At 42.2% G+C, this 17864-nt stretch overlaps 1 protein-coding gene across 1 annotated transcript in view; it reads right to left on the bottom strand.

The window, feature by feature from the left end:
* Window positions 1-15397: 15397 nt before the first annotated feature.
* ESF1 (ESF1 nucleolar pre-rRNA processing protein homolog) overlaps window positions 15398-17864 on the bottom strand; it is a 1041566-nt gene continuing 1039099 nt past the window's right edge. The window contains exon 14 of the mRNA XM_044056192.1: window positions 15398-17385. Coding sequence (XP_043912127.1) covers window positions 17077-17385 — 309 coding nt within the window. The 3' untranslated portion in view covers window positions 15398-17076. The remainder of the gene's footprint in view (window positions 17386-17864) is intronic.

The raw sequence follows: 17864 nt of genomic DNA, 5'->3' as shown, positions 1-17864 counted from the left end.
TTGCTTTGGAGAGGGCGGCTCTTACCTGAGCATCTGAGATGTCAGGGGGGCAGCACTCTGCTGGGATAGATATTTGCCCTTTTGGTGGGGGGGGAGAAGTTTGCGCTGAACCTGTCAGCTAGGATGTTGGCAATGTCTGTGGGTTCAGTGTATTTTTTTATCATTTTGGACTAATTCTGAGCATATCTGGGAATTACCACCCAGGTTCCTAACATAACTAAAGAAAGCCTTGTGATTATCCTTAGTGTCCTGTGCAATTTTTCTCTCGAAGCTGGCCTTAGACAATTTTATGAGTGCCCGTAGTTTTTTGCTAATACTGATCAGTGATGCCTTCCCTTTTTGGGATTTTGCTCCATCATTTAGTAGCTTCCTCCTTCTGTTGTATAGTTTGTTTATGGCTGGGGTCCACCAGACAAGACGTCTGCCTTTGGAGGATTGGGTCTTGGTTTTATTTGGAATCGCATGATCCATGCATTCCTGAAGGTGTCCATAGAATGCGTTTATAAAGGATTCTGCGGTCTGGGCCATATTTTCCACAGGCCCGGGGGCTTTGAAGGATTCCACCTCGGTTTTGAGGAGTGTGAAATTTGCTTTAGAGAAGTTTTTCACTGTGGTTTTCTGGGCAGGGGGTGGGGTCGGGATGTGAATATCCAGTGAGATTAGTTTATGGTCTGATCTTACCAGTGAGGGATACACTTCTGGTCTGGAGCATAGAGTCCCCATGTTGGTGATGATCAGGTCCAGTATGTTTTCTCCTCTTGTGGGAGTGGTAACAAGTTGTTCCATAGCATTTGAGTTTATAAATTCTAGGAACCTTTGGGCTAGGGTGTTGGAGCTAAAGTAATGCTCCCAGTCTATGTTTGGGTAGTTGAAGTCGCCCAATATAATGGTGTTTGGAGAGACCTTCATATTTTCCAGTGTTCTCAGGAAGGCCAAGTGGGGTTCCTGGGTTTGGGAGGGTGGTCTGTAGCAGGCTATAAACAGGAAGGCAGTTTTACCCACTGTTAGTTGCACATGGATAGTCTCTGATGCTTCGTGCTTTGCCACCAACCTGGAGGTGTGGGTATCTTTGATGAATATCGATACTCCCCCTCCTTTTGTGGTTCGGTCCAAGTTTTGTGGCCAAAAAGCATGGTATGAGGTATAACCTGGTAGTGCTGGGGTGCTCTCGGGAGCCTTGAACCAGGTTTCTGTTACTGCACAGATATCGATGTTCTCCATGCTAAGGAGAGTTTCGAGTGCGTGCATAATGAGGTTTAGACTTCTGGCGTTGAGTAGCATTACTCTTAGTTTCTTATCCCTTGTGATACCTATGGAGGTGGGCTTGTCTTTTGAGCCTTGCCTAAATATATGGGGGTAGCAAGAGCCTTTGCCAATATCCGAAAGCCCAGGGGTGACAGGTGCAAGCCATCCCTAGCAAAGCATCGTGGCTTGTCGAGCATATCATCCCAAGCTGACAGGCATTGGATCTCCTTTGAATGACACCAGTACTTAAGCCAATTGTTGAAATTGATCATCTTGTCTTCATATTGTGGCATCATTCTTGGTGAGGGTAAGATGCTACTCAAGGTCAGGGTCATACCGGCCTGGGCTACATGTTCAGAGAGCTCCTTTATGTCTTTTTTCATGTAGTCCAGGGAGGTACGTCTCAGGTCATTCACACCAGCATGGACAATGACCGAGTCATATTTGTACTTGCCTTGGAGTGACCTGAGTGCTTGTGTTATGTGGCGGATTCTAGCGCCCGACAGGCTGCTCATCGTGACCCTCTCCTTGTTCAGCCTGGTGAGCGGGATGTCAGTGTGCCTGATGAGAGTCACCTATTACAACTGTATCAGGTGTGTTGTTTAGTCATAAGGGCTGTGACTGTTCGGCACACTGGCTTTGTGAGATATGTGTTGCACGTGTTGTGTTTTGGGGTAGCAGTTGCTTGGGTGTCTGCTTTGGAGGTCTCTGCTGCTTAGGCAGATCTTTATTTAGAGCCTCCGAGTATGTTTTTGTGTGATTATGTGTTTGGTTTGCTGTCGTGGTAGGTCTATGTGAGACTGGAATTGTAGTGAGTGTGGTTTCCTTCTCCTCCTGACTGGTTATGCCAGTACTGAGTTGACAGAGCTTAGCCTCAAGTTTGGCCATAAGGTTGCATCTCTCACATGTGTTGGAATTTGTTGGGAGGAGGAGAGGGTTGTCTGTGTACATGAGGCAGTTGTAACATTGCCTCAAGATTCCCAGATTCACCAGCTGGACCGGAGAGGAGATTGACAACTGACCTTTGGACATGCTAGAATAATATTGGGAATTCCTTAATAATTGAAAACAAGGGCCAGAGTGAGGGTGTAGTGCTTTTAATTTTTAGTGCTGACTTATATAATTGCTTTAGCGAGCAAGTGCCAGGTAACTTAAGTGCAATGTGTTACAGGTAACTTAAATGCAAAAACGACAAACAGTAACTTTCTTTCAAGTGAAACAAGGAAATAAGTACAGTAAGCAATGCAGATATCACTAGTGATCCACAGAAGCGCTGAGAAGCCGCATATTAGGTGGAATTAGCGTTCCAGGGAAATAAGCATATAAACAAAGCTAGATTCAGCAGGCCTGGATCTAGTCTATGCTACCGCAAACAAGGTGTACCAATTTCAGTAAGATACAGTTCAAATATTCAGGCACTATAAACCTTTAACCAGAAATTTCCAGCTCAGAAGGGCAGAGTCCAGCCTCTTCTCCCACAAGAGTGCAGACCACAAACCTTCTTAATGTAAAATAACTGGCCTGAAGCCCAAGTGCTTAAACCAGAACTAATACACTTTAAGAATAACAGACACTGGGCTCTCAATCAGCAGTTCCCAGCTTAGAAGGATGAAAGCTACCTGTCCTGCCACCACAGTGCATGCCACAAACCTTCCAAATGTAAAACAACTGGTCTGAAGCCCAAGTGCTTAATCCAAAAGACTTAGAATGATAGCTACACTTTAATCAAGTTACTACCAAGCAGTAATAAATACAACTGAATACTTTAGAGAATGCCTGGATTAGTGCTCAAGTTACACAAACAAAGTTAGATCCAGCAGGCCTGAATTCAGTCTATGCCACAGCAAACAAGGCGGACCAACTTCAGTAAGAAGCAGTTCAGATATGCATGCACTATAAGCCTTTAACCAGAAATTCCCAGCTCAGAAGGGCAGAGTCCAGCCTCTCCTCCCACAAGAGTGCAGACCACGAACCCTCTTAATGTAAAATAACTGGCCTGAAAGCCCAAGTGCTTAAACCAGAATTAATACACTTTTAGAATAACAGACACTGAACCCTCAATCAGCAGTTCCCAACCTAGAAGGATGTAAGCTACCTGTTCTGCCACTACAGTGCAGACCACAAATTCTCTCAGTGCAAAACAACTGGTCCGAAGCCCAAGTGTTTAAACCAAAAGGCTTAGAATGAGTTACACCAAGCAGTAATAAATACAATTGAGTACTTTTAAGATGATGCAAATGTAAAATAAAGTAGGTAGAAACACAAGTACAGTAAAAGCAGATGAATTTTTTTTTTCTGAACAAGTGCTGAGATCAAAGAAACAGATTTGAGTGCTGAAACTAGAAAACTGGCTAGTTATAAGAAAAAAAAACTAAGCTAGAAGGCTTCCCTCCAACACAGAAGGGCTTGGGGGCTCAGAAGCCTACAAATAGTCTATACAACTTAACATGAAAGGCAGGAAACAAGCTTACATTTTTTTTTCTGTTTCCCAGATGCTCTCTTTGTACACAGTAGGAGTGCCTGAAATCAGAATATGATCTCACTGCACTCAGTTGAGTGAGCAAATGAGATGGGCCCAGAAGGAGTATCCAAACACAAATTTACAAGAGGGGCGGGCAGTTTCAAGGCCACTAAGTTTAACACCAAAACAAAACAGGGAGGGTGGATGGGACTAACTGAAGAGCAGAGTCAAAACTTCCAGTTCAGTTAATATTCCTGCAACACAGTTAAAATCAATTTAAATACTGTATTTAAAAAAAAAAAAGTGCAGATAAAGGTACTTAAATTCTCTTATACGTCCAGTTGAATACAGCAAGTTCTTAGCCGGCCAAAGCTGAGGTTTTTAAGCAGAAAATATTTCACACTGTACCACTTAAATAGGCAAGGACAGGAAATCAAAGAATGTGGCTACCCCCACACCTGTAATTACTAGCAAATAACAAAATTCAGCAAACACTGACTAACTTCCAGTTCAGTTAATATTCCTGCAACACAGTTAAAATCAATTTAAATACTGTATTTTTTTGCTGTGACAGAAGCTGGAATCTTGAACTGCTAGTAGCCTGCCATATGGTGCATAGCTACACATCAGATTTGTCCTGGTTTATCCCAAAAGGCCCAGAGGTACCAGTGACAATGCTGCCAGCCACAGGGGAACTCCCCTGACTGGCATGTCAACTCATCTGATGTTCCTTCTCTAGGACAGCAGGTGCAGGGAGACTAGAGATATCTTGGGCAGTGGGTGTGGCACCACTCAACAGGGAAACAGTAACAATACCTCCTTGTACTGTGACTTGATCTGTCAAGGTTAATGTCAGATCCTGGATAGGTGCTAACCTCAGTCTGATGTCCTGGCCCAGTATCTACTGGTATCACTGTTGCAGTGGTATGTCCTGTTCCATGAATATGCAATGCACGAAATACCAGACTGACCATGCCTGCCTCACAAGCTGTGATGCCCTTTGGTGTTCAAACAAAAGAAAGATGGATGCATACTGGCTATTATCATACACTCATCTCCGCTGGCAGCCCTCTAATCCTGAACACCTGATTTACCTGTGGAGCACATATGTAGTGGTCAGGGTGTGCTCCCTTACATCAGTCTGTGGAAAGTCTCTGCAAAGAATATGTGTTATGGCTGTTACTGAAGCTGATCTCCATGTGAGATATTCAGTCCCAGAACCTGTGTCTATGGTGCACAGAATTCTACCCATTCTCTTATTACCTCAATGCATGGATGCCAGAAATTATTCATCATCCATCAGGTCTGAAATGGGAGGCGGTGAAGCTCTTTCTCCCATTGCATCATGTGCCTTCTGTGACATGCCTTATCCTTTTGTTAATACTCTTCTGATACTGCACAGTGTTTCAGTTCTTTACACCTATGGCAGATGTTGTGGACCACTGTGCCCCAATGCAGCCCGACATGATGGGTGCCTGCTTTCCAAAATACGTGTTGCCTATGGATTCAGAGCACCTGTAGCAGGTTTCTACAGGGCTAAACTTCTCTAACCTCTACATTTTGATCATCTTTGGTGGGCATGCATACAGCTAGGAAGAGAGTACACTGCATTATATTTGTAGGCAGCTGATGTGCCGGTGCAGTGAGGTACCACAGCCATAAGTATGGTGGCCTGAGTTGGATAAGGATAGGTTGACAGCAAGGACTATAGACATGCTAGACATTTAGATATCCCAATGGTTAGCAAGGTGTGTGTAGTAGGGGTGGACCTGTGAAGGGATACAGTAGAGGTATATAGAACACAGAAGTCCATTAGCAGCTGTAGAGGATGGCAGCTCCCTTGAATGGAGATGTGGTGGTTTACACAGGCAGACAGGTGTCACAAGGGGTAGGGTTAACATGCAAGGAGTAATGTATGCAGATGTCCCCAGGAGGTGTATTCCTGGAAGACAAAACATACCATGTGAAGGGCAGATGGACAGGGGACAGCAGTCCTTAGGCTGTTCACAGCTTTCTGCAGCAGGCTAGCAAAGTCAAGACCACTAATGTAATCATACATACAGCAGTGGTATCATCACCTAGTCCCAAGCAGGGACATACAGGTATATGACCAGCGATATAAATACAGACTATTGCAGAACGGAAGGGGAGGTTATAGCAGCCCTTATACCATATAACCCATCCATAAGCCAAAGCTGTTGCTCTTCAGAGGCATAATGTACACACACTAGCTGCAAATATATGTTACAGGCAATAACAGTACTAAATACCAGTGCTGCATATATGCATTACTGTTACAAAAGGACATTAACAAGCTATTATCCACACTGATACAACACAGATGCAATACCCTTATCACAGTACTGCAGACATCTATGTACCTCCCCATGGCACTGTCTTGTGAAATTCCTGCTTTTGTGTTGTCAGAACGTGCTTTAAGGTGCTCGGATAATTCTCTTGTTGCTTCCTTGCTGCACATTTTATCATCAAACACAGCTGATTGCCTGTAAAAAAGAAGTTATGTACTCACCATAATGTTCCATGTTTGTTGTCCATCTCGCCATTCATTCTTACAATGATAGGTTCAGAGCCGATCCTCAGCTCCGACTCGGCCGAATACACAGCTGAAAGACTCAAACTTGGCTCGTGGCAAGTAGGTGTCCCATAATGCAGTGGTGTAACTCCCGAGATCTTGTTTGCTGCTACTACAAAAGGAATTGTAAAGAACCATATACCATCCCCAATGGAATAGGAGAAACAAACTGAAGCAAGGGACTCCTAAAAAGAGTACAACATCCACCAGGTCCACAAGGAGTCTTTGGAAGGGGGAAGGAGGGAGGGTTCGTAAAAATGAACTGCGAGATGGACAATAAACATGGAACGTTATGGTGAGTACATAACTTCTTTGTTACATTGTCCAATCGCGCCTTCATTCTTGCAATGATGGGACAGCGTCCCTAGCACCTTTTCCCTGGGTGGCTCATGAGAGTACACCTTTAAGCACAGTGGACCCAAAGGAAGCCTTGTCCCTGGAGGCCAAATCCACTTTGTAATTCATGATAAATGTATGAGGAGTAGCCCAGGTAGCTGCAGCACAATTATCATCCAAAGGAATTCTGGCCTGAAAGGCAGAAGATGTAGCCAGAGCTCTAGTGGAATGAGCTTTAACCTTACATGATAAATCTCTTTTTGAGGTATAGATGAATGTAATGCAGTTTGAGAGCCAGTTGGAAAGGGTAGTCTTTGAAACTGAGCTACCCTTTCTTGCATCTGAAAAGGATAGGAACTGGTCAGATTTTCTAAAATCTTTTGTCTTATGCAAATAGAATCTGAGAGCGTCATGAAGTGCTTGCACTGCTCTCATCTCTAGGACATTTATATGCAAGTGAGCCTCGTGTTCTTGCCAGATACCTTGGACTGTTCTCCCCAGATAATGGCCACCCACCCTATCTGGGAAACGTCCGTTGTCACCGTAGCTAGGGGTTGTTCTGGAACAAAGGGTCTCCTTATGGTCACATGGCTGGAGTGTACCCACCTATCTTGTTATTTTGCATGATTATATTATCCTGATCAGGTGAGACACAGTAAGCCCTTGAAGTGACCATTGGGAGAACAACAGCCATTGAAGGATCCTCATGTGCATTCTGGCAAGGGGAACCAGTGTTATTGTGGAAGCCATAGTCCCTAATAATTTTAGAACTATCTTTGCTTTTACCTTGGTCTTGGGAAGAAGATAAAGTATCTGTTGCCTGAGTGCTGAAACTCTGTCTGTTGGAAGACGTGCTACCAGAAAAGCGGTGTCTAGATCTGTGCCTATAAATGTAATACGTTGACAGGGCAACAAGGCAGATTTTTTAAAGTTGACTGTAATGCCCAATTAAGCGCAAATTTCCAAAGTCACATCCCTGGCTTGTTGGAGGAGATGCTTGGTGGTGGCAGATAGGAGCCAGTCGTCTAGATAGGGAAACACTTGGAATCCTAGACGCCTCAGGTGAGCTGTGACTACTGCCATGCATTTGTTGAACAATCTGGGGGCTGTAGTGAGATCAAAGGGCAGAGCTCAGAAATGATAGTGACTGGCTCCCAGCCGGAAGCATAAGTACCTTCTCAATGCCCTGTCCAGTTTTATGTGGTAGTAAGCATCTGAAGTTCTATCGAGCACATCCAATTGTCTTTCCCTAAAAAGGGAAACATAAACTGCAGTGTCACCATTCAGAACTTTGACTTCTTGACAGATTCATTTAGACTGCTTAGGTCTAATATGGGTCTCCAGTCCCCTGTTCTTTTTGGCACCAAAAAGAATCTTGAGTAAGTTCCGAATCCTATTTGGTCTGCGGGGACTTCTTGGATGACTCTTTTGAGCAGCAACTTTTGAATCTCTATTATTTGCTTGCTCCCTTAGATTGGGTGGAACATCTGGAATTGTTCTCATCTGTGGGACAGGGTAGGAAAAGGGAATGGAATATCATCTGGATATTATTCTTAGTACCCACTTATCTCTTGTGATAGTTTACCAGTCTTCTGGGTACATAGATAAACGTCCCCTGACTGCCTCCAGAGCAGAGCAATATTCTGAAAAGAATCACAGTTGCCCTGGTTCTGCAGGCCCCCTTGCCTCTCGGGCGGCATCTACCATTGTTACCCTCCCCCTCTGCCCCTGGGGAAAGATTCACCCCATGCATCCTGGAAAACTCTCTGGGATCTTCTGAACCACATTTTCCCACTCTTCTGACCCTTAGGATAAGGTCTTGAAGATACAGAAAAACGTACTCCAATGGCAGAGAGAGTTTTTCTTTCCTGCTTGCATTGGGTGAGTGTCTTAGTTTGGTTCCAAAGAGTGAGGAACCATCAAAAGGGGCATTAATAAAAGTAGACTTAAAGGGCTCTGCAAAATTGCACAAGTGCATCCAGGAGTGTCTCCTAAAGGAAACTCCGGAACCCGCTGCCCTGCTCAGTCCATCAGCTGCGTATGAGATCGGCCTCATGGAAAAGTTGACGATGGAATTTAAGGTGGATAGCTGGGAGGAGATGATCTCATTCACCCACAGCCAAATTACCTTGTAGAGTATCTCCTAGTTCTTCAGATCTCTCTCTAGCCTTGTGAAATGAGTGAGGTAATTCAGCGATTGAAGAGTAAAGGTCGCTAACGTAAAGACACGTTTCCCGTATCTGTCCATCATTCAAGAGTCTTTGTTCAGAGGATGGACAGATGAGGATGTCTCAAAGTTCCTTCTTGGTGGCTGCTGCCAACAACCATAGCATCTACAGGTACCCCCTTAGTGAGGACATCCTTTCCTGAAGTAGCTAATAAGAATTTGTTTGGCCTCCAAAGGACTGTTTCCATTGTGTCAAGTGACTCCCACGACTTTCGATTGACCAAGTCCATTAGCTCATCGAAAGGCAGACACACCCAGGAGGCTGAAGGTTGAGATGCAAAAGCCTTCAGGTAACACTGACTCCTCATCAGAAGGGGTGGTGGCTTGCCAGCCGCCTCTCTGCTTCAGGATCTCTAGAATATCTGCGAATGAGATATCATCAGAGGATGACCGTGGGGACCCTTCTGACTCCACCAGGTCAGTGTCTGAAGTGACAGACTCATCTGGAGAGTCTATGTGCTTCCTCTTGCAAGTTTTCTTCTGAGGGGGATCCTCAGAAGTGTATTCTGGAGAGGCCTCGGAAGAGAGGGGTTTGCCCAATGGATCTCTGCTGTCCTGTGGAATGGGTGGTGCCAAGACAGTAACTGGTGCCTTAGGGGAATGAGTGATGGTATCCTCATTTGGAGCTGTAGGGGCAGACAGCACACTCCTCTTCAGCTCAAAGGCGGATCCCACCGGCTCCAAAGACTCCCTTGGCTCCGAGGAGACAGAGAAAGCCACCGGACCCAGCGAGATCGAACCCAAGGTGGATATAGGACCTGAGCTAACCCCGGCAGACGCTCCAAGGGGTAGGCTCGGCATCGAAGATTGGGGCAGAGAATCCCCCTCAGGGCCGACCAGAGAACCCCGGCTCCTAGACCCTCCAGATGGCGCCAAGAGTGTCGGAGCAGAGGTCAGTTCCATGATCACTGAAGGGGTTCTCGGAATCGACAGATCTACAGTAAGTGGTACCAAGCACTCTGACTCCAAATGACCAGCTAGGCTTGGAGGAGGAACAACAGTGAGTACAACTGGTACAGTAGGCTCCGGGACCAAATGGGTCGGAGCCGAAAATAATTTGGTTAGCACCGGCGACTTCAAGAGTCTTCGCACCACCCATTCCATGTCATCGTCAGATAAGCTCCTGGTGGACCTGGAGGATAGGAACGGAGGACAAGACCTGTGCAAAATAGGAGATCTCAGTGTAGGGGAAACCGGTGAAATCTTCCTGGACCGGCTGCAAGAAGAGGTATCTTGCGGCTCCAAAGACTTTGGAGCCGAAGAACCAGGCTTGTCAATCAAAATAACCTCCGACAGCTCCAAGGACTGTTGAACTGAGGATGTAGTAGCCCTAGAAATTTTAGGTAATTTGAGTGGAGGCTCCGAATGAGCCGATGCAACAATTGATTGACTCTTTTGAGGTTTGTCCTTTTTTGAAGAAGGAGAAGGAGAAGAAGAAGAACTGTGGATAGCTTCCTCAAAAGTTGGCTTTAAGAGCCCCTTAAGGATCAATTTGTTTCTCCTGTCTTGTAAAACCCTGGCACTGAAGGAATGACAGAAAGTGCAATCCTTGTGTAGATGAATATCTCCAAGGCAATAAACGCATATGACATGACCGTCAGTGATAGACATCTTTTGTGAACACTTCTGGCATTTTTTGAAGCTCGAAGACTTATGTTCCCTCTCCTTTGCATCTTTGGACATGATTATGACAAAACACCACAATATAACAACAAAAGTTCTAATTACTAAAACTACTAATATATAGCTAACTACAGGAAACACTGAGGAGAAAGATAAACAAGGGATGATAATAGGGCCTCTTAAATAAAATGGCCCTAAATCCCAGAAACAACACACCAACTACAAACCCTCACACTAAAATGGGCGAAGAGCTCTCTAACTTAAGCGAGCTACTACTAAACTATCCAACAAGAAACAACCACTACAAGGGATACAGCAAGGCCTATGAAAATGACGGCCAAAGGGAAATATAGGTATAAAATCTAAATATACTAGTTCAAAGGATAACTATGCAACTACAATGCAAAAAAAAAAACATCCACTATAATATATAAAGAGATTAAAGGTAATAAGTAGAAACATTTTTCACAACTTAGCCACAGCCAAGAATAGCGCATCCAGCCTCGTAAAGTGGCAAATGAGAGGTGGAGAGTTACACCACTGCATTATGGGATACCTACTTGCCACGAGCCAAGTTTGAGTCTTTCAGTTGTGGATTTGGCCGAGTTGGCTCCGAACCCATCATTGTAAGAATGACTGCGTGATAGGACAACATAGCATAGATGGTATTACATAGTAGATTTCATTGTATGCTAATGAGGATTGATTCTGTCAGTATCTAAGAATCACTGTTGCACAGAAGCATATCAATGACATTATTTATAAACATGTTGGCAATATCTGTAAATATGTTCTGCTAGTCAGAATAAGATGTCATGCATACACACACTCATACAGCCTGTGTGTGCATAAGTGTCATGCAATGCCCCAGTACTGATGTAGTAGTCATTCACTGTCTCACCTAAGAAGTGTTTCTTAGGCTGATGTTTTGAATTACTGCAGATTCGTAGTGGTAGCTGGAAAACCTAGGGTGGCCTGAGTTGGACAGGGATGGGTTGAAAGTGACAGCCACTGACAAGATGGACATTCAGTCCTGCCTGGTGTGTTAACAAGGGTAACATTTATGCTACTTTTCTTACACAGTCAGTCTAGGGAGGGTTGTTGGAGACCTTATGCAGATCCACTCTGTAAAGTGGACACCTGGTATGACTTGGTAAGCCAGCTGTCCAAGGGAAGTGGCATCTTCCATATCAGTGTAGGCATTGGTATGTCATGCACTACCATCAACAAATGAAGATTTCTGGGTGTAGGAAGCAGAGGTGAAGCAGGGAGGCCACAAGTAAATGTATGCCATTACTGGTGTGGGCCATACTGCATATAACAAATCGTTTTGATTGCTTGTCACAGCTTTGCTTCAAAAAAGCTTTATTCCCTTGACAGATTGCAAGATACACCACGTTGTTTGCAAGTGACAATGCTGTAAATGTTGTTGGTAGCTGTACTGTTTTGTTGTGGCACAGCACATGGCAGTGCAACTTGGAGGTTGTAGCCATCAACTCATGCTTCTACCTCATTGTGCATACTTGTGGCAGCAAGGCCGCTTGTGCACCAGTGTACCTACATGTGGTAGTGCAGTACCTGCCTGAAGCTGTGGCCACCATGTCAGGTTTCTGCTTGCTTGCAAGAACATGTGGAGCAGTAGCTTTCTACTGTAATCTCCATTTCGGTCACCTCTATGATATATGAAGTAAGAGAATGCGGCTGGCTGTACAGGAGGCTGCAGAGACTACTGATGCAACAAGGGTAATACCCTATTTCACACCTGTAATATGTATGCTGTATCTGCTATGTGTCTTTCTCACTAATGGTATCCTACCTTTTGTGTATTCCTTCTGCAAGTTGTTATGGTTCATCTATGCCACAGACATGTCAGCCACTGCCCACTGGTATACTGGCTGTGTCTGAGGTGGAGTGGGGAGGGAGTGCCTCAATTGGGAAGGTTCCAGCCCATCCTAGGTAAGCAGTCTTGCCCAGTTGTCTGATATGGCTTTATCAGACTTGGAGTATGTAACAGAGGTGAGAAATGACTAGGAGAGGGTATATTAGGTCATCATGCATCAAGCTCTCCATCAGTATTTTTTGGACTAGCTGGAATAGCTGGGACAGTATCATTAGGCCTATAGAGGTGGATGTAGCATATGCCACAGGCCACTTAGAACCAGGACCTCCATCTATTTGACCCTGGTAATGTCTCCTTGCTCTTATACAAGTTATTTTGAGTTTTGGGAAATGACATGCAAGACCTTTCATTTGCTTTTGTTTGTATGCTTTCAGCTATCATTATGCTTCATTTATGACATTTCCTTTTCTCTACCCCACTCCACCCCCATTAAAGCACAGCTTACTGCCTACTTGGGCAATATGTTTCCACATAGTTATTCAAGTCTGTTTTGCACTGCACTCTATTTTTTCACTATGCAGTGAAAGTCATCTACCTCCCTGAATTCCATTTCCATGAATCCCTGCCTACACTTTTTTTCCTGAATCTTCATCACATAAAATAAAAATCTTAAATTTTTAACTGAAAAAGGAGTTTGACTTAATTTGCAAAATACCACTGATTTCAGACCATGGTGATTGAGCAAAGTCACATTGCCAAATTAAGCATTTTGCTGTGCTATAACCCCCAAGGGTAAAATAACAAAAACAATTTTGGATGCATTTTACAACAGTGTTCTATTATAATTCCCTGAAACTGTTGTTATTGCACATCATAAAGGAACTGATATATGCCATTTTATATACAGATGCCAAGTGCAGGGGTTCATAGGTTTTCACTGTCACATTTTGTCATTTTATATTCTATTCAGTTTCCAGTGGTGATGTTTATGACTTCTGAGCAGGCTAAGCTATGAAGCACCGGTTCAGAATATACATTTCTGATTTCTTATTCTATCACAAGTAGAAGACTTAATCATTTCACCAGAAAAAGGGATACATTTTTAAAATTGTAACATGCCATGGCTCAATAACAATGGTCTGAAGCAATCAATGTGGTGTGGTTAAACACAGTAATGAGATGCATTTAAATTTTCAGAGTAGAATTACAGTCTTTGATGCACTTTGTACAAAAGTATCCATTAAAATTCCTTGGACATTTTATTATAAACATTAAAAGGAGAATTCTTTGGCAGACAGATACCAACCATAGATGTTCAGTACCTTTCACTGTCACAACCTGACATACTGTGTTGTATTCAGTGCCTAATGGGACAATAATAGTTATATTTTATTTTATTTTAAGACTAACTGCTAGGTTTGGTTACTATTGCTTTCAATCTCCCAACACACTATGCTCCATTCTCACGGAGTACTTGACCCTTATCCCCTGAGTACTTTACCTTCCCTTTTTACTGAGGAAAGTCTCATGGCTGTTGGGTCATATATCACCCCATGACTAGAGAAAAGAAGAGCAAATAGGAACTCATTATGCAGTTAACTGGTAGACTGATAACGTAAGTGGACTACCTCACTTTTCTCCAGACATGCTAGACTACAGACAGCATGTGGGATGTGGTAAAGGAGACATTCATGTCTCCATGGTAACACTCCTTTTTTGCCCAACTAATGCTACTGGCACATTATTACAACTTATGGTCTATATCAGAAGTGCATTACAGTACTCATCCAGCATGTCTCCCCTCCTTGTCTCTGAGACAGGCAAGCAGATTTTTGCCTCATCACACTTCCCTCACCCTTTATTGGCCCCTCCAGCATATGGAACACTATTCAATTCAAGGTAATCTGGGGTGCATTTAGGGCTTCATTTTTCTATGCCATGCAACTAATGGGGTTATATTACTTCTGCTCAGCATGAAGAATAGGCAGTGGTATAGAATGCATCTTTATTGACACGTCATTACATTGGATGCAGAACCCATATGTATTTATTCAGAAAAAAATATTTATCGTTCATTTATAAAAATATCATGGTTCAAACTCCATGGTGTCAAATAACCAAAATAGGTTTAAATTCATCACTAAGCTGCACAAAAACACCAAAGGTTAGAACAGCAGTCTTTAGTGCATTTGGTAACTGAACCTTGTCATAGCCTGAAAGTTTTTTAATGAAGAGAATGATGACATAAGGGCTTTTTGTGCAGAGGTACTAAATGCTGGGGTTTTCAGGCCTTTATTTATTTTTATTCATTTATTTTATTTAACTTTTGTTGATTGGGAAAGTCCAACTAGGACAGAGCCTATTTTCAGCTGAGGCCCGGGGAGAAACACTCCAGATGCATATTTTGGGAATGTGGGAGGAAACCAGAGTACCTGGAGGAAACCCACATGAGCACAAGGAGGACATGCAGACTCTACATAGAAGGCACCCCAGCCAAGAATCGAACTGGAGAACGTCTTGCTGTGAGGTGACATTAACCGGTGCACCACTGCACCACCATTTAGTATCACAGTGTGATTTTCTGCATTATATTTGATTTATACTGGGAAGCATAAATATAACTTTTGCTCATGCTGAACAATGCAGTACTGGTCCCACTGTATATTTACTGACATATCACTAAATCACAAGTAACAATCATATATATTCCTCCAGAACATGGAAAATTTTTGTCATTGGAATTATGACCCCCCCCCCCCCAAACAAACTGTAAACTGAATGCATTATATGAAAATAAAGTTGTACATCTGTCTTTATACCTGAAATTGCCAAATAACTGCATTCTGCAGCTGGTGGTCGTAACATAATCTAATAATTTTTTAGCATATTTCAAGCAATTACAAAGTATTTCCTACATGTACAGGCACCACCAACAGTGCTATTATGTCATTTGTATGCTTTGTTTTACTACTTGGTTTTTAACTGACAAGGACATTTATTTTTAAGGTATCAAATTCAACAGCTAGCTTAATTATACCCATCAGAGTGCTCTGATGAAATAACAACCAAAAGTGACACTTTTTAAAATATATTTTCTGTCAATTTAGATGTTATAACAAAATATGCACATTCTACTTGTTCTGAGTCATTCACGTGCTTGATGTTCTGTTGTCTTTCTCCAACTGCTATTACGTTTTGCAACATACAGTACAAGTCTGACAATCCACCTTGTCCTCAAAATGTAATATTAATAAACTTGAAGAAGCAGTGAGATATTATTTGAAGATGAAGTTAAATTCAGGGCAGAAGGACATTCTAAAATTGATAAATTACAATGTTTGCAAAATATCTGAAAAGTTTAGATTTCAGTTCTCTTCAGAGTAACAATTACAAACGCTATCAAAACAAATTATAATGCTGCTGATTCTGGGTTTGAACATGAGTATGTATTTCTGTATAACAGTGACATTGTTTATTCCTTTTTTATATACTGTGGAACAAAATTATATATATTTTTTCTTCCATCACAATACAAGATGCAGCTACTCCTCTGCTTTTGAGGAAATCCTTACCAAAGATTGTCTCTTTGAAGTAAAGTATGCAAGGCTTAGACATGCTCTACTGTAAACTGTTACAGACAAAAACTCTGATCAATATTGCTTATTTTATTTCATTCTAGGACATTCTGATCTTGGAATGATTTAGCTCATTGCATTATTTTAATATAATTAAATGCATCACAATCAGTAATACAAACTCAGTAATCAAGATATTTTATACTTCTGTCTGCTACAGTCTACATCCTGAGGTAAAATAACGTCTGTAATTGAGGGGATGTGACATCTGCATCAATTTTTCATTTCATACTATATGAAATGAAACCCCTTCCAAATTCCCATTTTCTTCAGTTTCATAAAGAGTCATCAGCCTTATATTAATAAGTTCCATGGATCCATGACAGTAAAGTATTAAAGCACTTCCCATAGGGAGAAGCTTCCCAGTGTCTCTAAACCAGAAAAAATATCTGAACATTTGGGTACCATGTAATACAACCAGAAAAATACATAAACAGACCCTTCTGTGCCATGGGAAGTACAGCAGCATCTTTTGTCCAACTCATTTGCACAGATGAGTGTGGTCTTCAAAGGTGATGTCAGTTAAGCATCCACCATAGATCCTGGAAAGGGAAGATGATCTAATGCATCTCAAACTCCTCTGGTAGTCTGTGTGCTGTCTCAAAGTGGGGTCTATGTTTACTCATCGAATGGAATTATCGAATGGCTATTCCTTGAACACTAAACATCAAATGTCCTTTTTGTACAGTCATACCACTGTAAAGAACTTTATCGAACTTGCATAGTTGGCCAACAGCAAGGAAGTAGCGTGCAGAACGTAACGTATATACCTGACACTAAAAGTGCTGCTATTATTAATGTACTTTTGCCGTGATATCTTAATTATAAAATTAAATAGTGTATTAAAATACTATGTTGAACTTGTACATTGAAATTGTTTTGTTCAACATAGTGGGCTCTGGACACAAATTGGTACAATGTTGGTTGTATAAGGTATAGTTGAACTTCCAGTAGACAAATGCACATTTTAAGATTTTTTTTTCTGCAGATGGAAATATTACTTTGAAACAAAGGTATGCTATAAAAATTCTCTAAAATGTTTACCAAATATGTAGCCTACATTGTAGCTTCAAGAATTTAACATTTAAAACATTTGAGATCACAATGGCTGTATTTTCATTTGGTTTTCTGTTTCTTGCTTGCTTGAAACAGTTCTGTTTTTCTTTTAACTGATTTTATAAGCACTGAAAGATCAGGATCTGATATTTTCTTAGTGTCTGTTTTTTGTTTTGTGCTTTCTGCATCTAATTCTTGCTTTCTCTTGATGGGTTTTGCTTGCTCTTGTTGCTGGTGTTCTCGCTGGCGAGCCTTCTCTTCCAAGATTGTCTGCATAGCCTTTGTCTTCTTAAAACTAGGATTTGATGGGTCCAAGTTGAAATGATGTGATGTATACATAGCCTGAAATCTTGGATCAGCAACATTCACCTGTTCCCAGGGGAAAAATAACATAAAATGAAAAGATGGACTAATTACTAATTCATATTTTATTATCAATGGAATAAATCAACAGACTACACATTTTGAATACAAAGGGATTATCTTCCAAGTAAACAGTACAATACATAATATATATGTATATATACTCAGAGGACTAAGTTTGAATAGTGGCTAAAACACTCGGACAGCCAGATGGGGAAGGTGGGACTGAGGGTCCAATATCTTCAGGGGATGGAATGGTGAGACAACTGACTACATGATGCATGTAAGTAGAGGCTTGCATATGACAAGGATGCAGCAAGGAACTGGCTGGCACTCCGATGCTGGTGGTGATAGCTCTTCCTGCAGATGTATGGAACAGCAAATGGCTCATGGGATGTAAGTACTCATGTCTGCCACCGGGGGAGGGTTTAAATGAAAATATCCAGTCATCCACTTTAATGAAACAAGACTTACATGTAGACCCA

The sequence above is a fragment of the Protopterus annectens genome, chromosome 1.part2, assembly GCF_019279795.1.
Source record: "Protopterus annectens isolate FY-2018-M chromosome 1.part2, PAN1.0, whole genome shotgun sequence".
Lineage (NCBI taxonomy): Eukaryota > Metazoa > Chordata > Ceratodontiformes > Protopteridae > Protopterus > Protopterus annectens.
Note: the sequence above shows the minus strand (reverse complement) of the source record. Positions and strands in the feature narration are given on the sequence as shown.